At 40.7% G+C, this 22,746-nt stretch overlaps 2 protein-coding genes across 2 annotated transcripts; both read left to right on the top strand.

Annotated features, from left to right (window-relative positions):
* The first annotated feature begins 1,036 nt into the window (after positions 1-1,036).
* LOC117553039 (CSC1-like protein 2) lies at positions 1,037-15,247 on the top strand. The gene is given in 26 exon segments (XM_034226796.1): positions 1,037-1,067; positions 1,070-1,236; positions 1,412-1,491; positions 3,877-3,918; positions 5,849-5,936; positions 6,056-6,093; positions 6,221-6,363; positions 6,558-6,609; positions 7,083-7,191; positions 7,288-7,358; positions 7,818-7,898; positions 8,025-8,148; positions 8,591-8,724; positions 8,842-8,979; positions 9,291-9,444; positions 9,584-9,690; positions 9,873-9,959; positions 10,073-10,138; positions 10,503-10,665; positions 11,269-11,374; positions 11,568-11,653; positions 11,655-11,711; positions 11,713-11,740; positions 11,864-11,979; positions 12,091-12,180; positions 12,440-15,247. Coding segments are annotated over 26 exon segments (2,535 nt in total). The 3' UTR covers positions 12,617-15,247.
* A 1,142-nt stretch (positions 15,248-16,389) lies between these two features.
* On the top strand, positions 16,390-20,560 carry LOC117552903 (zinc transporter ZIP9-like). Its single transcript, XM_034226587.1, is given in 12 exon segments — positions 16,390-16,664; positions 16,806-16,815; positions 16,967-17,017; positions 17,019-17,073; positions 17,507-17,535; positions 17,537-17,585; positions 17,588-17,681; positions 18,319-18,388; positions 19,359-19,514; positions 19,608-19,715; positions 19,718-19,741; positions 19,832-20,560. Coding segments are annotated over 12 exon segments (1,005 nt in total). The 5' UTR covers positions 16,390-16,566; the 3' UTR covers positions 20,093-20,560.
* The last annotated feature ends 2,186 nt before the right edge of the window (positions 20,561-22,746 follow it).

Genomic DNA, 22,746 nt, shown 5'->3' with positions numbered 1-22,746 from the left:
ACTAAACAAGTTATTATACAAGTCAACTTAGCAAAGACATTTTCATGGACTCATGTGGTTACAAGTATTTATTGGATGGCTTGTGTTTTAACCAAGCAATACTTTCCCCCTGCACCTAATATTTGAGAAGACTTCAATTGGTAATTTAAGTCCATTTCCTGACCTAAAGCATCCCTGTCTGAGTCAATGAAAGTCAACCTTAGTGTTGGTAGGAATCTTCAAGAAGTCTTTTTTTAAGCCTGGAGATCTATTGTAGCACACTTCATTTGTGCTGTTCGCCAAGGCAGAAGAAAAGGTTGATATCCTATCTAGGATTAAATGTGTTTGTGTGATTCTTTTACAACTAGTCTGAATGCTTAAGGCTGGAAATACCCTGCTGAAGTCATTGTTTGCTTCTTTGCTTTAGTGTTGGGATCAGGATGCTGTTATAAAGATACATTTCTCAAAGGACTTATTACTTCCTTCATACCGAGATTCATGCTTTTGTCTATGTTTTCCGTCATTTACCCGTAAGGTAGCTTGATTTTTACTGGAATTATTAAGAGGCCCGGGCGGAAGTGTTTTAAGGTACATCTGAACAGGAAAACATATCTTGATCTCGTTTTAAACAGGGGTAACAGTTTAATGGTGTGAAAAAGAACTGGCAACCAGGTGTATAGAGTATACAGTGTGACTACAGTTATTTTACTTACATTTGGGACAAAGTTGACAATGTGTCAATTGCAGATATGTTGTCCACTAACAAGGAACAGACCGCATATAATGCTTTAAAACATGTGGTCAAAAGCAATGGCATGTGACTGGTGACGAGACAGAAACGTCAGCATTAGTATAAAGGGAAGGAAAAAAAGAAATGAGTATTGTGAGTGTTTTCTATCTCCTGTCCATTTCTGTCTGGGGTTAGTTACTCAAATGTTGCACATGATAGATAGTGTGACCTATTATGCTAGACTGCAAAACCATTAATCAGCATACTGAGAAGAATCCTAATAATGTTGTCTCTTCTTTACAGATTGTCAAAATGTTGCATTGAGTAATGCACCGAGTGTTGATATTCATGATGGTGGTCTGGGGGTGCACGGATGCCCCAATTCAGGCAACTGCCCCCCGACCCTGACGCCCAATTCCACCTCCAAGGACTTCTGTTACTCCGCCCGGATTCGCAGTACAGTGCTGCAAGGTTTACCTTTCGGGGGGGTGCCTACAGTCCTTGCCCTTGACTTTATGTGCTTTTTGGTGAGTCTTTCTTTCATTTCTTATCTTCAAGTGTCAGAATTGAGGTAAAACACTTAGAAGAATGTCTTTTGAAATGATAACACTCAAGGAGTTATGTAACCTTTCTCTGTAATGTAAATAAAGGACTAGATCTGTGTGTGTGTGTTGACAGTAACTGTTTATGTTGTACTTGTAGGGGCTGCTGGTTGTATTCTCCTTCCTGAGAAAAGTAGCGTGGGACTATGGGCGCCTCGCTCTGGTGACTGACGCTGACAGGTAACTAGAAAACATTGCACCCTTAGGTCCACATCACAGTTTCTTACATGTTATAGCTGCTGAATTCACAGCTAATAATTGTTTGGAAAAGTTAACTGTTTGGAAAAGTGTGTTAACAACAATAACCAACCTAAACCATTTTGTTTGGTAAAAATATGTTTTTGTAAATTGTTCCTCAAATGTTTGATACCTGTGTTGACTTAAAATGTATCCCCTCTCATAAAAATGCTTTGTTTAACATCTTGATCCTTATGTGATGTCAGGCGTTTTACAGTTGCAGGAGCAACAGGCATGCTAACGTTTAAATGGGACTTTCGGTTGAGCCTGTGTGACAAGCAGCAAGTCAGGAGCCTGAACCCAATGCCTCTGCTTGACACAGAGCCATTGTTAGGCATTGATATGATTTGCCTTTATTTAGAAAAGTGTTCTGTGTTCAACAGGGACACATTATGAAAGAAGCCTTGTGGCTGCTGACCCCTATTGATTTATCTGTAAAACACACGTGTTATCAGTGTTTGATCAGTAATTGGCCCTTGGTGGCTATTCATACTAGATGCTATATGACCCTAGACTATTCAGTGTCCTTATTCTAAAGGGTAACGTTAGTTTTGTGAAGCAAGCATCACAAGGGTGACACTCCAGACAGGAAGTCTGTCCGCAGTTTCACTTTTGATGGCAATAATGCACTCTGACATTGTCATGCTTTGCCACTTGTGTCATGGTCTGTTCACCTTGAGATAGAAAGGACAGACTGCTGTTGCAATAAGCCTGAAATGGAAAGAAACTAAACCAATGAAACCATTATTTGATGTCGTATAACCATTTAAAAAAATATATATATTTTTGGGCCAGTTGTGCCTTTATTGATAGATTAATTGTTGAAAGGGGGGAGACAGAGGTGAGGACATTTCCTGATATTGCCGCGAGTCAAACCCCCATACTGGGCAGCAGAGGCCCCTTATGGGCCGCCAGTGTAACCACTGAGTATCCGGCAACCCAGAAACCATTATTTATTCAAATCAATTTACTGCACCACTTAAAAGCCACTGTCTGCATCCAAGCCCCGTGGAATGTGGATTTTATGATGATATGCAGCCAGATATATTGGTATAATCCGAGACTGATGTCTGCACGCTGATCAAATAATAAGAATGGTTATGGAATCGGTCAACATGGGCTGATGCAGTGCTCCTTTTTAAACTTTTTAACTCATGAGATGAAACGGGATAATCAAATTGGGGAGAGAGAGAAGAAGCTCAGACATTGCTAAAGACCTCTTTGACTGTAAACCCTGCAAAGTATGTGACACAGTGCTCCATCACCTACATCCCCCCGCTGTGTCTGTGGGATCTTGCAGCTCCACTATTTTTGCAGCTGCATGTGAACAGAGAACGGGGTTGCAGCGTGATGGGAGGATGGGAGGGGGTGGCAGCATGGGACACTTTGTAACAGACAGGAAATGTAGTTTGTTGTCTCATGACAAAGGGCTGGTTGTGATCAGCGCCTGTCATACATGTTATATCTGAAAAGTAAATACACTGAACAAAAATATAAACGCAACACTTTTGTTTTTGCTCCCATTTTTCATGAGATGAACTCAAAGATCTAAAACATGTTCTATAAACACAAAATAACCATTTCTCTCAAATATTGTTCACAAATCTGAAAGAATCTGTGATAGTGAGCACTTCTCCTTTGCCGAGATAATCCATCCCACCTCACAGCTGTGGCATATCAAGATGCTGATTAGACAGCATGATTATTGCACAGGTGTGCCTTAGGCTGGCCACAATAAAAGGCCACTCTGAAACGTGCAGTTTTGCTTTATTGGGGGGGTCCGAAAACCAGTCAATATCTGGTGTGAGGGTTAGGGTAATGTTGTGAATCGAGTGGCCCATGGTGGTGGTGGGGTTATGGTATGGGCAGGCGTATGTTATGGACGACGAACACAGGCCTCTCGATTCACAACATTACCCTAACCCTACCCCTAATCTGAGAGAAATTGTTATTTTGTGTTTATAGAAAATGTTTTAGATCTTTGAGTTCATCTCATGAAAAATGGGAGCAAAAACAAAAGTGTTGCGTTTATATTTTTGTTCAGTGTATAACCTTTACTAGGAAGACTTGTAAATCAAGTAAAATGTGTCTGAGCTACTGAGGACATGATGCTCAACTTAAATAAATGCAGAGTTTATTATAGCATAGGCCATAAATACCTCTAGATTTCTGTATTATGTATAGCAGAATGAATAGCACCCTTCATTGGTATGCCTGTGGTGTAATATGCTTCCTCAGTGTTTCTATGAACCAGCACCCTAACTGGCCAACAGGGCCATTCCCCCTTAACTAAGCTGAATGGCTTTGTTTTGCTTTTATTTTCACCAGAAGAATGGATCAACGATACAGTCGGCTGGATGATCGGGAATAGTATGTTATCGCTCCATATCGTGGACTCACTGCCTGTTTCTTTTCTCCTTTCCTCTCGCTGTAGTTAACCGAACTCATACCTCTTGTCCACTCTGCCCAGGCCGCAGTGGGTTTCCGCCTGTTTTCCACTCTTGATGGTTTAGTTTGTTTCCCCCTTGTCCTCCAGAAGTCTGCCAGTGCCAGGCTCTCTAATCATTCTCCCTCTCCTCGTCACTGTTGTACGTCTGCTCTCGGGTGCGCCTGTCCTATCTCGCTGTCCTAATCAGATCTGTGTGTGCTAATCTCTGTGTTGACCCCCTTCTGAAGCTCCGACTTCTTCTCTGTGAGCGCAGCGCATGAGCCGCACAGGCAGGATGCTTACGGGGAGAGGTAATGTTACGTAGATAGTAAACAGGCCCTGACACGGTGCAGCTACAGTAAACCCTGTGTACTTAGATCTGAGAGGAACCAACCTGACTTCTCCTAGGAATGTGCAAGAGGAGGACTGGCGGTAGATTACAGCCTCAGGCTTTCTCCTCATTCCACTAGAGATCTCTTAGAGCCCTGTGTTACGTCTTCCTTTCATGGAGTATTGAATCCTCAACTTTGTTCAAATTCCAGCAGTGCCTGGCTCATTTTCATACTCCGTTATGATTAAATTGACATCACCTCCCTGGGGAGTGCAATCAAACGTATATAACAAGGCAGGGGTGTCAAACATATGGCCCTTGGGCCAAAACGGCCTGCCAAAAGTGTCCAATTCGGCCTCCAGGATGACTTTGCAAAGTCTAAAAATTACAGAGAAGACTTTAACTACAATTTATTTATTTTGTATTTATAGATTTACAATAATTAATAATTTCCACTGTAGCTTGTATGGTGGTGTGTTAGTTCAAGTGGTCAGGATAACTACACAGATGTGGAAATAATAATAATAAATCTTTATTTATACAGCACCTTTCATACAGCAGGTGCAGTTCAAAGTGCTTTACAAAATGGCACACATAACAAATTTAAAACAAACAACAATAAATTCCCATTAGATCAGATGTGAAGACCTTTTTTAAAACAGGTGAAAGATATGATAATAAAAACGATAAAAATAGATAATGTTTCCCTCGGGAAAATACAGGAAGACGAAATTAACTGATGCAACAAAATATAAAAAGAAATGAATGTAAAATAATTTCTAGATCTTGACCATTTGTGTTGATCATTAAGTAATGTTGCTCAGTGCCAGATACCTGTGACTAAATGTTGTGTGCCTTTGTAGACACACTGTGATCTGTAAGTTGTAATGCACATGTGTAAATGATGAACTGAGGCATAAAATGGTTGAAATTGCACTTGCAAGAAATGTCAGGTTGTTCATAATATTTTGTACATAAATAGTGAATTCAATAGTGCACTAAAACAAAGGGAACAATTAGGAGTTATTTGTAGTTTATTATGCTATGACTTTATTGGTCCGGCCTGCTTGAGACCAAATTGGGCTCTATGTGGCCCCTGAAATAAAATGACAAAACTCCATCCAACTGCCTCTTAATGATCACTGGGTTTCTGCTGTTTTCTGTGAGTGTTCTTCTCTGTAGAGCTTTGCCTTCTAACTCTTTATCACAACCTTTCCTCTGACAGTGATGGTGTACTCAACCCGTGTAGAGTAGACTCCTAACGCTGCATGAAATGTGGCTGCAGAGATTGAGCCTGTGCTTGACTGGTTAACCAAACCCTAATCCTGTGGCCAGCACACGCAGGTTAAACAGGGGTGAATCTCTCCAGTCCATTTCAGGGCGTGTCTGTGTGTGTGTTTGGTGTTGTCATCTTTTCTGCACTAATAATTATTCCACTGTCCTGGGACACGCAGTACTAACATCCCTGTATGGTACATACATGGTGTTAGTTAGTTGTGTAAAATCCTGCAAATACTATGTATTGTTTTTTCTTCACACAGTGCCACTACCATGACATCAGATGCAACAGAACGCTACGAACGCCTCACTTCAGTTTCCAGCTCTGTCGACATCGATCAGAGAGACACTGTAAGTATGAAATGTTTCTTAAAAGATCAAATCTGATGCATTTTCTTTCATTTAAAATACACGTTGGTTCCTTGTGATAACTGTCACATCTTCACCTCTCTCCTCTCTTTCCCTTTTAGGGCTTCTGCTCCTGGCTAACTGCCATCTTCCGCATCAAGTGAGTCAACCTTCTCAAGGCTTATTGGAAATAATAACAGTTGGTAAAACATTGATTCAACTGGATATAAAATGTTTCTGGGTTTTTTTTCTTCATATTGCTGTCTTTTTGTGTGGTTTCTCTTTAGAGATGAAGAGATAAGGGAGAAGTGTGGGGAAGATGCGGTCCATTACCTTTCCTTTCAGCGACACATCATTGGCCTGCTGGTGGTGGTGGGCGTGATGTCGGTGGGCATCATCTTGCCTGTTAACTTCTCTGGAAACTTACTTGGTGAGTGGTTTGGAATAAACTATTAGGGGATACTTTTAGTTAAAAGTTAGTCTGTTAATGTTTGACTCGGTGAGTCTGCCTTTTCTCGTTTGTATTTTACTTGCAGCTATTATCTATTTTTGTGTACTTCTGCAGATAAGCAGCACCAATGATGATTGACAAGTGATTATCATATTTCTTCTTCTTTTTTTCAGAAAACAATGCCTACAGTTTTGGGCGAACCACTATAGCAAATTTGGATTCAGGGTGAGTAATTCTTGTACCTTTACTTTATACTTCTCGAGATTCAAGGCTTTATCGTCTTGTGCACATGAGCAACAGTGTAGATATGGCAATGAGAAACTTAAGTCACAGGCTCCTCCACCAGTGCAACATATATATATATATATATATATATATATATATATAGAACAAATACAACGGATACAATAGTGCAAGAGAATGTTTTGAGATGTGCAAGTAAATACAAATAAAATAGAAATAGTGCAAGAAGAGTCTATATACAAGTAAATGGAATATGATATATTAGATAAATAATTAGCAAGATGCAAACAGATGAATGTTCATGGATATTCTTTACAGAGTTCAGGTGTTTATCGGTCTTATGTCCATGTGGAATGAAACTGTCCCGGAGTCTGGTGGTATACTGTACTTAGCCTTGAGTTGAGTCTTCACTTCCTAATGCTGTGTCACTAAATGCTTTCCCTTTATTTCCTCAGAAATGCACTAATGTGGCTGCACACCATCTTTGCATTTCTCTACCTGTTACTGACAGTGTACAGCATGCGACGGCACACCTCAAAGATGCACTACAAGGAGGATGACTTGGTGGGTGTACAATGTCTGTCACATACACTCCCTGTACACACAGATCGCAGGGAGAATTGTGTTGCTAATTTCCTCCCCGTCTTCATTTCCCCGCAGGTGAAACGCACTTTATTTGTCAATGGAATCTCCAAATACGCAGAGGAGGCTGAGATAAAGCAACACTTTGAGTAAGCAGTCTTCAGGAATACTGATATTTCACGACACCGATAAGCCGTATGAGAGCCATGCCTGATCCTGTTAAAAGCAGCTGTCTTGTGCTGGCCCATTCGATCACACAATGACAGGCCTATATGGCTAATTGTGCATAATAAAAGCCAGATGAGCAGGATCATGCTAGTCATGTGTCAAGAGGGTCAAAGACTGAGGAGGGGGTGTTGGGCTCAAGATAAATGGCATCAGTGAAAATGGTTTCTTTGTTCTTTTCTGCAAAAATAGCCACCATGCTTTAGTACAGAAGGAACATTGTACAGGGAAAATAAACAATTATAAAAGCATTTTACTGTTTGTGGCTGTTGCATTCATATACTCTTTGTGAGTAGCTAATGTTATGGTGGTAGAGATATGTCATCTTTAGTAAATACATGTTGCCGTTGTAAGTGTAAGTTAAACTCTATGCCCTTCTTCAGGCAGGCGTATGAAAACTGTGTTGTACTGGAGGCTCGTATCTGTTACAATGTGGCCAGGCTGATGTACCTCAACTCTGAAAGGTAACAACAATTAACATTTAGTGCATACGTGTGTGATTGTTTAGCAATTTTGGATGAACTTGGCTTGTTTAAGTGAAGTAGCCCTTCCTCAGTTTGACACAGCTGATTTTAATTTTTTGCATACAGGAAGAAGACGGAGCGCAGCAAGAAATTCTTTATTGACCTGCATGCCAAGGAGCACATTACCACCATGATCAATCCAAAACCATGCGGACATCTTTGCTGTTGCATCATTAAAGGCTGCGAGCGGGTAAGACTCATATTCAGGGACTGCGGATGGAAAGTAGCTCAAAGCTAAATCCGGCATATTTACGCTTGGCACATTTATTGTTTTAAGTGTTCATTAATGTGCAATGTCCCTACCAAATAAACGATTAAATAAATAACTATATTGTAGCTATATATCAGAGCAACACACTCCTGAACCGTGTTAACACGCTGAAATGTACAACATTTTTTGGGGAAAGATAAAGAAGGCATCTTGTTGTATTTACAGTACACAATACACCAAAACATCTATAATATATTATTATGCTCACTACAAACTAACTCCTCAAAATAAACATTCTTCATTTTTTCTAAAAAACAAAGCTGTAGTTTGAGTGGATTTAGACTACATTAGAAGAGATAACCATGCAGTTGACCGTGTTTTTCATTATTAATGCAATGTAAATGGCTTCTCCTTTTTAAAGGAAGAGGCAGTGGGCTACTATACCAAACTGGAGTCACAACTGAAAGAGGACTACAGGAAGGAGAAAGAAAAGGTGAACAGGAAGCCCCTGGGAATGGCCTTTGTCACCTTCCAGAACGAGTCCATCACTGCCATGTAAGTACATTTTACGTGGGGTCATATTTATGAATACACATCTGTGACGTTTAGTTTAGCAGATTATTTCACCCTCGGTAAAGTCTCTACTTTGTTTTGTTGTAATTTCATTTTCAGAATCCTAAAAGACTTTAACGCCTGCAAGTGTCAGGGCTGTCAGTGTCGCCGGGAGCCCAAGAGCTCTCAATTCAACGTCAAGCTCCACACACACAACTGGACCGTCAGCTACGCCCCTGATCCACAAAATGTCTACTGGTGAGAACACATTCAGGTCATATCGTCTGTCTGACTACAGGGCTAGATAAATAAAACAAAGTTTCAATATGATATAACTCCACACATTTGAAAGGGTGGATGCATTTTGGCAGAAGGAAGGCAAGTACCTAAAGGGAAATCTACAGGCACAAACTTGATTTGTATCGCTTGGAATAATCACTTGAGACTTTCTCTCTCAAGATGACAAAGGATTTGTTTAGCTGTGGTGTCAGGTTACCGCGCAGCTGTGTCCATAACTGCGGGTCATCGCCCAGAGTCAATCTAACCGCTGCATCAACTCCATCACACAGGGAGCATCTGTCAGTGGGAGGAGTCACCTGGTGGCTCCGCTGCCTGATCATCAACATTGTCCTCTTCCTCCTCCTCTTCTTCCTCACCACCCCGGCCATCATCATCTCCACAATGGACAAGTTTAATGTTACCAAACCTGTGGAGTACCTAAATGTGAGTCTTCCCTTTATGAGTGCAATCAGTTCAGGTGTTCTTATCTTTGCCGAGCGTTAAGTCCATGCCATCACATCACGATTTAGGCACTCTCAATTATTAATACAACATGTCCACCACTCTCTGATCCGTCCTCCAGAATCCAATCGTCACCCAGTTCTTCCCCACCCTCCTACTGTGGTCCTTCTCCGCCTTACTGCCAACCATCGTCTACTACTCTGCCTTCTTTGAGGCCCACTGGACTCGGTATGTTTGTCTGGAGTCAATAACTCAGCATATATATATATATATATATATATATATATATATATATATATATATATATATATACTGCAGAGTCAATTATGTATTCCTTTTTGAGGTTAAGTGTATTCTGTCTGCCCTGTTTCTATTTGAAAGACATGTCATTATTTCCTCTGGCCTTACAGGTCAGGAGAGAACCGGACCACAATGCATAAATGCTACACTTTCTTGATCTTCATGGTCCTGTTGCTGCCCTCTCTAGGACTCAGCAGGTATGTTTTTGACTTCTTCCCTGCAACACAATGAAATGTGAACCTGCAAATGAATTCATCTTGGGCGGGCTTAGTAATTGAGCTGATGCCTTTCTCTCCTTTTGTCTTTGCAGTTTGGATGTTTTCTTCCGCTGGCTTTTTGACAGAAGATTCCTGGCAGATGCTAAAGTTAGATTTGAGTAAGTAGGAGCGTTCTCTGGATGTTCAAATGCAACACTTAGAATAAAGCAGAACAGGATGAAATATTTACACCGTAACCATTTAAATACCATAAATAGTTCAAATGGTTTTATACAATTACCAATACAACATAAATCATGAAACATACAGAAATAACAAAAACAATAATAATAGTTCACATTTTGTTTGAAAGATAATGATTTAATACTGTTTTTATTTGATCCGTTTAGACAAACCCCCTCTAGGTATAATAAATGTAAATGATTTTGACATTTCATTGGCCTCTGCATAATGCATTTTCAAACCTGAACGTAAGTCTGACTTCAGTCCTTTTGTGATGCTGACTTTTTCTTTCCTTTCAAGGTGTGTGTTCCTTCCTGATAATGGAGCCTTCTTCGTGAATTATGTCATTGCGTCTGCGTTCATCGGTAATGCCATGGATCTGCTGCGGATCCCCGGTCTGCTCATGTACATGATCCGCCTCTGCCTGGCTCGCTCTGCAGCAGAGAGGAGGAACGTCAAGAAGGTGAGTGTGACCTCATCATTTATGGGTCCATGCAGGGCAATATATATTGATAGTTTATAGATATCGTGACGGAAGACTACATACCGTCTTACATCTTCCATATCACAATATCTCAAAAGTGGTCACTTTACTGTAATTGCTGCATTACAATAAAGTGAGGACATTTTTCAGAAGTTATTATTTGCTTTTTCCAACTTCCAGTTTACATATTACTAATGATTATTCATCAATAATCTCACTGTGTGAATATTTTATGACGGCGTCAATAGTCAACCCTACAACAACATTGGAACATTTAAAATGGAGTATTTGATCAAAAACACTACGATATTGCATTTTCTCTTTATAGCCAAGTCCATGACCTATAAGGAAGTTTGGTTTAAAAATAAATCCCTGCTTATAACACATTCCAACACAAACATCTTTTCTGGAACTTAATGGGGGAAATTAAATGTCATAAATACGAAAAGAATGGGAAGTTCTACTTTGACATTAGGTTGGAAATATTGATGTTTTTTTAATGAGATGCACGTGATCTTGCTTGTGAAAAAGTGATGTTTAGATTTTGGATTTTCTTTTAATTCTATAATTGTGTCTGTATAGCACCAAGCCTATGAGTTTCAGTTCGGGGCAAGCCTATGCCTGGATGAGTGCGTCTTCACTGTAGTAATGACCTACAGCATCACCTGCCCCCATCATTGTCCCCTTTGTGAGTTCTGCCATTTATTACCCCCGCTGGGGGTCTCTGCTGTTTCACATCAAGATAGTGTGCTTATCAAATGACTGTTAGAGAAACAGACAGAGGCCGGGGGCATTCAGTGGCTCTGTGATTCATACAGAAGCTTATCCGCGTGCCTAATGAGATTAGTTCCGCTAATTGTGTTGTCCCTTCCTCTGTGCAGGGCTGATGTACATGCTGCTGAAACACCTCGCGGACAGGTACAACATGTACTACTACGCATATCTGCCGTCCAAACTGGACAAGAAGAATCCATTCTGGAGCGGTCAACCAAGTGGTGGCTGCTCTATTCTCTGTCTCTTTCTGGGCTTCTGTTCTTTTCCACTGTGCGCTCCGGTAAGATGAGGACTCCATCTACAGGCCACTAATGTCCTAACACATGCCCACATTTATGTGCACACTTTTATCCAAAGCATACGAAGTACATACAACTGATGAATCCCTCCATTTCTTTCCCAGGATTTTCAGCGGCTACATCCATGTTCACGTTCGTAGTTCTGGTCATCACAATCATTATCTGCCTCTCTCACGTCTGCTTCGGACACTTTAAATATCTCAGTGCTCACAACTACAAGGTAAGAAAATCATCCTCCTGTGCATATTATTCCTGTTTCCTAAACTCCGCAGTATTTGACACTAGTGTTATACTCAGCTGCTTATGTAAAATGCATGTTTTTCCTTCCTAGATCGACGACCAGGAGATAGACGGGCGGTTGGAGAACGGGCGGTTGGAGAACGGGCGTCCGCCGTGCGTTACTACAACCAACAAAGCTGGAGTATGTATTCATTTATGTTTATTTTATAACAATATAAGCCTCAAGATCAAACAGTGGAATGAGATGGGACATACTTCTCAATTTCATTCTTGTTTTTTATATTTTAACAACTTTCAAACGTTTCTGTTCATTCTATCGTGCTAAACTGGCTATAGGGTAAACTATCAGTAACCATATGTCAATAGAATTCACTTTTTTGTTGTATGGAGATCTTAACACGAAGCAGAAAATAATTAACCTTGCTTTTTCTCCCCTACAGCAAATGTACATAGCTGAGGTTCTCCAAGACCCAAATTCAGAGGGGGGGTCAGGCAGTGGCGAGGAAGATGGCCAGGGGTCCTCGCAGGACGAGGAAATAATCAATGTGGAAAATGGCTTGAATGAGGACTTCCAGTCTGGTGAGGACAGCCTCATTGAGAATGAAGTGCGACACTGATACTGACTGGAACAGTTAAAAACCCCCTAAGTTTAACTTGAGGAGTGCACTGAAATTATGTGAATTTAACTAGGAACTGAACCAACAGTTCTCCAAAGCATCGCAACCTCCATCGAGAGACTTTACACTAACCTAAGCACACTGTCTACTAAGGATTTAATGGATTGTCGCTCAAGGACTCTTGCATTTCCTTCACTGGATCTCACCAAACCACATCTTCTGTCTGTGTACCTGCAGAGGGAATCTACTCTGAAAAGGCAAGGACAGCCACATGACGTCCTTCTGCTGAGGAAAGCCCCAAACACTGCACATGGACTCATGAAAGAAAGACACTAATGCACAAATGAAGCATAGTTTGCCTTGTTTTGTAAGGGGACTGATATTCTGTGTATTTCCCTAAACATATTGCACTTGAAAGAGAGAACCTGTCCTATAAGCTCTACTTTCACTAAGGTACTGTAGTACAGCATGCCTTCAAAGTTCAAATGGTGGAGGGTTGTTCCTAAAATCCTTTGCCAGTATTTCTAATTGTCTGCACTAAATGCTTCCCCTGAATAAGCAGCTGGATTTGAGACGAGAACAAGTGATTTCACACCAGACAGCTTGGTCCGTACAAATGTGATGTTCTCAAAATAGTTCTTCCAATTCCATAAAAGCCTTTAGAAAATAAACAAAGAAGAAAGAAATTGCTACTAACACTCCTGGATGCTACGACACTGTACAGCTACAAAACTCTGGATTTGTAAAATAGCCTTTTTTTGACATGGTATTTATTTGTAGGCATTGAATTTGAAATGCTATCAAGCTTGATACATCCCTACACTTTGGAAGAATATAACCCATCTCTTGGCACACCACATTCATCTTCCGTTCATTCTCTGAGCCTGAGTTGGGACTGCTGTTGGACTGCTGCTACTGATGTGGCCCTGGTGAAGGGAACCCCCCCCCCCCCCCCCCCCCACCCCCCCCCCCCCCCCCCCGGGCTGCAGCTGGAGGACTGGAGGCCCGGAGCCTGCTGATCCTTCTGTGGATGCTCAGAGGATGAAGCGAAAAGCCTTTGGTTTTTTTGTTCCACTTCATATGATACTGGACTGATTCTCTTAATTTGTTGTCTTCCATTTGTATCTCTTTGTTCACATGTTTACGTCTTCATGGAGAGATTTAGAAATTAGCATTGAGTGTTCTACTGATTTATGAATAAGCTAATCTATATCTCATCACTCAGTCTTCTGCCAGGTCCTCTCCATTTATATCATGTAGGTAGCATTTTGTTCCAGTTGTCATCCAGCATTGTTATGGTTTCCCCATTTGCAATTACTCAAGAGTTGTATAATGTTTAGCTCAAATTGTGCAATTTCTGGTGACAACTTATCAGATCTTAGGCTTGGCCGATTAACTCTCAATACTACTATGCCTCCCCCATTGAAAGCAAATTGGAAGATATATGCATTATGTTGCTTCATGAGTTGTGATAAAGTGAGCCCTCTATTGTACATTCCATTTGCAGATCCAGTTACTAGCATTGGCAGGCCTCCGACAGAGCTATAGTAACTTCCAGATCTGCCTCAGCCATATCAAACAGCTTATTTTCAGGAATCAGGTAGACTCAGACAACATCACAAACACAATTTAACAATTTAGAAATTAAAAACAAAGTGCTTACACAGTTAGGACCTTACTCAGGATTGATCAAGCTTCTTGTTTTTGTCATTTCAGTTTTTCCTAAGTAAAGACGACACCATGAGCTTCCCTAAAAAAGAGGATTGTTGGTAGAGCAAGGCTGCAGACAAAGCGCCACTATAGTGTGCCACTGTGGATGAATTGTTGTTTTTGGGGCCATTTATATAAAACTTATTATCCAGATGCTCAGAGAACCAATGTGGGAAATGTGCACTAATCTCACTTTCACTTGTATGATTGACAGAGAAGGGCCCGCCCCCTGTGGGTGTAATGATTACAATGGTGAACCTAAAATGTTTCCATAATGTTTCCATGGGTATATTGGCACCATATATGGGTAAATTATTATGGAACTAATGAGAGAGTTGTTTGACACCCTTGAGTCTGGTGCTCTTCTAGTCATGATAAGGTGATTTTATTTTTATACCTCTTCATTTTTATACCTCAGAGATGTCATGAAATCTCTAAATGTGTCCTGTCTAAATCTAAATCCACTGCCCGGCTCTGAGAGAAATACCTAAAAATCGTATAATGTCTAATATCTACAGTGTTTAAACGTTGAATGTAGGTTAATTTCAAACCTTTTGGTAAGTTAAGTGCGATCGCTGTATTTACACAGCTTCAACAGGAGGGTTCTCTATAGCTAACCAGCAATTAAAGTGTCATACTACAGAACTTGATTGTGCCCAGTCCCATCATCATGGCATTTCATTTGTCAGTCTGCAACGATTTCCACTACTTTTTTTTTTTTGTGTGTGTAATTCCAAGTCTAGGATCCTCATGAGTCCTTTTATTTTAGATTGTGTTTATAAGATCTGTATAGACGGTGGGAAATGGATTGTTTTTCTGAAAAGCTAGGCACTTTCTAATAGAAGTTCTCAGCTTGTTCTACTGTACTATGTACTCAGAATGGGTAGTAAAGTGTCTGTGTATCAAACTGCACAATTAGAATGTGTCTTTGTGTGCTTGCCTTTTATAGTTTTACATTTTTCTAGATAGGAAGAGTAACAATAGCAGATCTCTGCAATTGACAGTCTCATTTTATTCTTTCCAAAGGGCTGTCTGTGCTACAGTATATACTATGTGATATCTGTGCTCCCAACCCCCCCCCCCCCCCCAGCTCTTTGAACAATAAATCTGTATTTAATCAAGTTTGACAACAATAGTTTCATTTTAACTATCAATTATTATAATCACTAAAAGATGAGAAATAACAATTTGACTGATTAATTCACTTAAGAGTTTTGCTGCTACAGACTTACTTATTCTAGTATGACCAGTAGCTTATGGGGAGTAATGTCAACAACTTTAAATGTTAAAACTTCTTAAAGCAATAGCTGTGTTCAGAAATCTTACTCCATGGAATACATTCTACTGATTGAGGTAATGTTAAGGTGGTATGCAGAACAAACAAACATTTAACCAACATGAAATGAAACGAGCAATATCAACATTTGATAACATCACACTGCAATTCCAACATAGTGTCACAGTCAGTTAAACCTCACAAAATGTATTTAAGAATGAACACATTCATTTGGTCTTTTTTTGTGCTACCACTATTTAAGCTCGTTTTTTTTGCATTGCGTTTTGAGAGAACTGTCTTAAAAATTATACTTTTTATATACTATACTAACTAGAAACAGCATAGACCACTCAACAAATCATCCATATTTATTTTGCATCATGTCTGAGTTATTTACACAGAAAATACTTGAATGTGCTTAGAAATATTGAGTATTATTCTGGCTGTCAACACTTGGAGCAAAAGTTAGTTCCTGTATTGTAGGCTTGTTTGTGTCTTGACAAGATAAAAACAAATAGCTTTTTTAAAATTCTTTACAAATAATGGTATCATTTTGAAGACAGGTTCTACTTAACCTAAGACCACTAAGAATAACCCTAGTTTTATGGTTCTGACCCTGATGTTGGAAAACACAGACTAAAACTATATTGTATGTTGGCACAGAAAATATCATGTTTGTAGGTAAGGATGGATTTTGATTGGTAATCTAGGAATGGAGGTAGATGATTGGCGGACCGCAATGGGGGCGGGGCTGCAGTTCTCAGTATACACACTGGGTGCTGCTTGAGAGGGAAGTGCTGCTGTGGTGGCGACGTGGAAAGGCAGAATGGCATTTATGTCTTTTGTAATCAGACAATGAAAATCCAGAGACACAATAAAGAACAGAATGCCAGCTTCCAGCAGGATATAACTACTATGATGTAGCACACTGACTCACCTCTGTGAAGAATAACTGTCAGTCGTCATGGACGGAGGGTTGACTATCACTTTTATAAGTCGGGTGGCGATGTTTGTAGGTACTTTTGTACTTGATCATCCCACTGTTGTTCAGGGCTTAACGAGGTAAGTGTTTGTTTTTGAGATTAAAAACTATACTCAAAGTATCCTATCAAGATGACATAATTCTTGAATCAAACTTTAATTGACATTGAAACTGCAGTCTTTTTATTGTGCCATCAAAGCATACACATGACTATTACTAAGATGGACACCCGTAGATGATGATGATTATTATGTTTTGAATGAGAAGCATTGCTTATTGTCATGAGAAACTTGAGAAATCGCTCCGGTTCAGCAGCCTTCAAATAAACCCTGTGGGGAGGGAACACTGCCTCAGCTGAACATCACATGTCTCTCTCTCTCAGAAACGCCTGCAGTTTGTCTCCATCCTGGGGGCAGGACTGCTGTGTGGAACAAGCGCTGGCCATCACCATCCCTGAGGGAGTGGGTTTACTGGAGGAGTCATGGAGAGGTGAGCAGAACATGCCATCAAATCCAAATCCAATAAAACAAATGTCCACCTGTCAAATGTGGCTTGTACATGTTTGATTGTGACCCCACCCACCAATAGGATTACCATTGTGTTTTTGGCTGGAGAATGAAGCACATCCACCAGCCACTTAACAGCATTAAATGATGCCAATTCGAGTCCTATATTTATTTGTAGTACTCTTTCACTCCCATGTTGTTAGTTGTCTTGCCACTGATTACCCATAATCGGTGCTGTCCTCAACCTCCAAATGCACACCTGTGCTTGATTGTAACCCCTTGAAGATGAGTGATGAGGCACATGGTGATGAAAGCGAGGCTCAGCGCTCTTAGTGTATGCTGCTCTGCTGCTTGTTTGTTCCTCTATGTGATTTGATCAAAAGCTATTCCCTGTGCTTCATCCATCTCTCTCGCAGCATCCTCTTCCTCCTCTGATGTGCCATCCGGGTCTGAATGCCAGTGAGAAAAATGAAAATGTAACTACCACTGATGGTCCACCCCTCGGTTTCTCATTGGGATGGCTCTAACTTTCGGGTTCACCTTCATGTTTGTGGTGGACCAGATCGGAAGTTACTTCTCCATGCCTGGCAAGTTGGCATTTTTATTCTTATTCAGAATCAGAATTCCTTTATTTGTCCAACAACTGGGAAATGTATAACAGCGGAAGTATAGTGCGGACTTAAATAAAAAGGTATGCACACATTATTAAGTAAGGTAAAACCACTAGGGGTTAAAAACAACAATAAATAATCAGGTTAGAATGTGAATTATTCACAATCTTTTAAATGATCACTTCATGTGCAACTTCTTTCTTTTTTTCCTTTTTGTTTTACAGGATGAGTGGGGGTACAATTACATTACATTCAAGATTTCATGAAAAAAAGAAAAATTGGCTACAAAACTTAAATGAGATAGTACCATTAATACTTCAATCCGCCAACTAATGTTTTCAAAATAAACAAACACTGACCAAACCCAGTCCACACCCACCCCCCTCCACACATGCCGTCCCTTCCCAAACCGACAACCACACATACACACACACAGCACAGACACACACACCACACAAAAACAATCTTGGATTGTTTAAGTGTTCCCCATAATATCTCCGTATTTTGGTCGGTCCTGTGGCTCATCTCGTCTACAGAAGCCTCGTAAATTGTGTTCCATATATGTTGAATTATTTTCCTTGTTACTGTCTATTGACATGTGCAATTTCTTATTTCAGGGAGAGCGTCTCTTTTGCTAACAGTGTCGGCAATCACAGCCACTTTGGGGCTAGTGATTCATGGGTGCAGGTACACAGCACAATCTCACTATCTCTGTTGCCATTATGTTTACCCAACGTACACAACATCTTTCAAGGAAACATCCTGCTGCAAATCAGTGGAAATGTTCATTAAGACTCTTTTACCTTTTATTGACCTCTTTCTTTTGCAGGCCTGAAGCTTAACCTAATTGTCCCACGTGTGAAATTTGGCATTCAGAAAACAGAATATCCAACCAGACTTATTCATCAGTTTGATGTAATGCCTGTCTATGTTTTGTGAACATTAAAGGTCCCCTATTATACTGTTTTTCATCAATATGATAGGTCTCAGATATATATACAAAACATGTCTCTGAAGTGTTTGGCTCGAAATACCAAACAGATTGTGCATATCATCATCCCATAAAGCCCCTCTGTTTCAGCCCTGTTTCAAAAGTGGCTGATTTTGTGTCTGTGACTGTTAAACACCTTCACTTTTGAAAGAACATCCATACATTCATCTGTTTGCAGCATATATCAATATTACATTACTTGTGTATAGACTATTCTGCACTATTTATATTATATTTTATTTTTACATTATATTTACTTGCACTATTAATCTGTTTGACTGTGTGCAACTGTTGGAGGAGCCTTTGACCTAAGATTTTCAATTGTCATAACTACACTGTAGCTATGTACAAATGACAATAAAAGCCTTGAATCTTGAGATGAAAAATAAGGAGCCACGCCCCTCTGCGAGATATTTGTTTTAAAAAAACCACAATGGTGCTTTAGGAGGAGATACAGGTAACAAGGTGGGCGGGTGTTACCCTTGGTTGGTTATTGGCTAATGGTTACACAAACCCAAAAAAACATTGTGACATCACAAAGTGGCCAAAATTTGATCAGCTCATTTTCAGACAGGTTTTTAAATAAATGGATCAGGACAAAAAGAGAGGGGGTCTTTGTCCCTGAAACTTTCAGAATCTCTTTACACAGAGGGGACACATGTTTTATGTATAAAAGACATGAACAAGTGGATTTTGCATAATAGGTATCCTTTTACATGTGTTTGTTTGCTTGAAGCTGATGGATTTGCGGTGGGTGCAGCTGTAGCCTCGGGGCAAGTCACAGTGCAAGTTATAGTATTCCTAGCTGTGATCCTACACAAGGTGAGTTTCCTGAGAGAACCTGTCAGTGAAAAACATGGTATCTAAAATCAATACTCAATAGAAATAATATGAACTCCTGATCTAATATCCTAGGCACCTGCTGCTTTCGGGTTGGTCTCCTTCCTGATGCATGCAGGCCTTGAAAAGAAGCACATTCAGGACATTGCTGCCTTCTCAGCTGCAGCGCCCGTACTTGCCATCACACCACTTACTTCATATTACATGCAGTAAGAAAGCCCCACAGCCATTTTGTGTCGTGTCGTACAGTTTTGACTTCAGTATTATTTGATTTGATGTGATGTGTTTTGTGTCCGCAGTCTGGCAGCTCCTCTCAGAATCAGCTCAGTGCGACAGGAGTGGGAATGCTCTTCTCGGCTGGGACATTCCTCTACGTGGCCACAGTGCATGTTCTCCCCGAGATCAGCAGTAGGAGGACGGGCAGACCCTCCTCTGACCCCCATCAGTACTCTGGAGCCGAGGCCCACCATGAGCGATATCTGGGGCTCCTGGAGAGCCTCACTTTGATCCTGGGGGTCGGGCTTCCTATGGTGCTGGCCCTTGGGCTGCATGACGACTGAGAAGGAAACATCAGGAAAAGTGTAGTGCAAAGGTCACAGTGTCACCACACCTCAAAGGAAAACACCTGTCTCTTTTCACTTCCTGTATGGCAGAATGACTGGACAAGATGTGTGGAGAAAGAGAGTTTACCTCGCTGTGTTTTAGTCTCAGTAAAAATGTGTGTGTATCAAAGGAGCTCTCCAGTGGGGTCTAAAAACCTGATAGCTAATATATTTCCTCTGGGGAGGTTTCCATTCCAAGACTGAAAAAAGGCGCTATTTGTTGTTTGAAGTTTGAAGCCTTATACAGGCCCTTTCATCATCACGTCACAAAGATACGGAAAAAAATGTCATTTCAAAGGTGAAATCCAGTAACTCAATATATTTACAGGATCAACCTGTAACCACTTCTTAATGTTGTGCTCTTTTTTATTTTCTCCACCTGTGTTAAGTCAGTGTTAATACAAATATAGAAACAAAATGTCAATATTAAAGCAATTTACAATTTAAAGAATTGTTTATTTGTTGAATTGTAATATAACTTTCATACAAACAATGTTAGGAAACACTCCACTTGTTATGGTCCAGAAGAAATGGACACATCAGAGGCCTGTACGACGAAGCCGGATTTTCGCTTGGCGAGCTAACTTCAGGGAAAACTCTGGGTTTCCGATCCTACGACGCTTGTTCACTTCTTAGCGGGCTAGATCTCCATGGTAACTTATGCTGAACGGCTAGCCTGGGGCCTTTACTACGAAGCCGGATTTTAGTTTAGCGGGCTAATTTCAGGGAAAACTTGGGGTTTCCGGTCCTACGACGCTGGTTCTCTTTTTAGCGGGCTAGATCTCCATGGTAACTTGTGCTGAGCGGCTAACCTGCTCCGGAGCAGGTTAGGTTGCAGGCTAAGAGATCAACTCAGTGAAAGCACCGCCTGCTGACCAATCAGAGCTCTGTGTGTGGAGTTTAAAGCGATCAAGTCATATTACAGGAGAAAGAAAATACAGTTTAAACTGCCGTTGCAGGAAAGACGGCTGGCAAAAATCACCGAATGTGTGAACGTGAAAACTAATAGAATATCACCTCCCATCTTCAGAGCAATCTGACTATTATAACATTAGCGTTAAGAAAGCTTACTTAAAGTGGACCTATCATGCTATATTTGAAACATATATTGTAGGGCCATACCTATATAAAACATTTATATATTTTTTCAAAATACCAAACAGATCATGCATTTTAGCCATGCCTCATTTCGCTCTATTTGCTCTTTTCCAGCCCTGTTTTTGCAAGGGCTGATTCTGCTTTTGTGGCAGACTACAGCGCTACTTACAGGCCTGCCATATGTACTACAGCGCAGTGGTGAGCCGTGACTTTTATTGGCTCTGTGCTAGGGCTGTGCAATTAATCGTATTTTAATCGCGATTACGATTATGGTTTGCGACGATTAGGAAAACAGCATAATTGACAAAATACGATTATTTTGCTGGGTGCGCTTTCGCCCCTCCCTAAAAGCCCACTCGGCCACGTGGGAGTGACATGTGTTGTGAGTGTTCAGCGCAAGCGAAGATGTCAGAACAAGAGCAGCAACTAGTTAAAAAGAAGGGTCGCGGGGAGATTCCCAGTCGATCGCGAGATGTGTCTAAAAATAGAACAACAATATTCTGTTTTATCGTTAATGTCCTGTAACATAATGTTCCCGTGCCAGAATAATGCACTTGAACGCATCAAAGCTTTGTGATTGGCCGGCCTCACCCCATGTGTCTGGGCGTGGCTGGTGAGCAGTGCACTAGTTCGCTGACGTTGTCCGTGTCAACAGCATGGATGGTCAACAGGAGTGACAGTCCGCACACACACAAGACCACAAAGACTCCCAGTTCTGCCCAACGCTCCAAAAGGGGAGGGGCCTGAGAGCACAGCTAAATGCACAGCAGTCCATTTTCACCCGGCCCAACAACAAGAGCAAGGCTGCTACCATAGCATCTTATCGTGTCAGTCACGTTCTTGCGAAACACATGAAGTCTTTCAAAGACGGCGAAGTTGTGAAAGAAGCATTCCTGGAGGCTGCGACGCGCTTTTGGGGGACAGTAAAAAACAGTAGCATTTCAACAGGTTTTTGATAAAATCTCAAGTTAGATACCGTTATTAATCAGCTGTACGTTTTAGTTTGTTTGAATTTATTCATGATAATTATTGTACAAAATGGTATAAGAATGCAAACATTAAGATCTGTTCTGTTTAAATTGATTATAGTCTATCAGTTCAGAAACTAGTGTTGCTTGCATCCTATTTTAAAAGGCATTTCTTTTTATACTCTAATAAAATGCAACAAAAAATGGGTTTGATTCTATTAATGTTGTCTTTTTTATTGCACTGTTGCTGCAGCAGATTACTGTGTAGCTTCAGATCTGAGTTGTTTTATTAGTAAGCCTAATTTATACTTTTGTAGCAACACTATTTTTATATAATGGCAAAGAAAGGGTTCAGAGTATTTTCTTTTTTTCCTGCGTCATATGTGGCAGCACTGCCACAAGTTCCTCTTCAGAGAGGGTCTTCAGTACAGGTGGAAATAACGTCACCTGCCTGCGCTCATCTCTGAAACCAGACCATGTAAACAGGCTGGTATTTCTTGCAAAAAATCTTTAAGAGATGACATGAGCAGCCCTACCAGCATTTGC

Source organism: Gymnodraco acuticeps, unplaced genomic scaffold (assembly GCF_902827175.1).
Source record: "Gymnodraco acuticeps unplaced genomic scaffold, fGymAcu1.1, whole genome shotgun sequence".
NCBI lineage: Eukaryota > Metazoa > Chordata > Actinopteri > Perciformes > Bathydraconidae > Gymnodraco > Gymnodraco acuticeps.
This window is presented reverse-complemented; position numbering and strand designations above follow the sequence as displayed.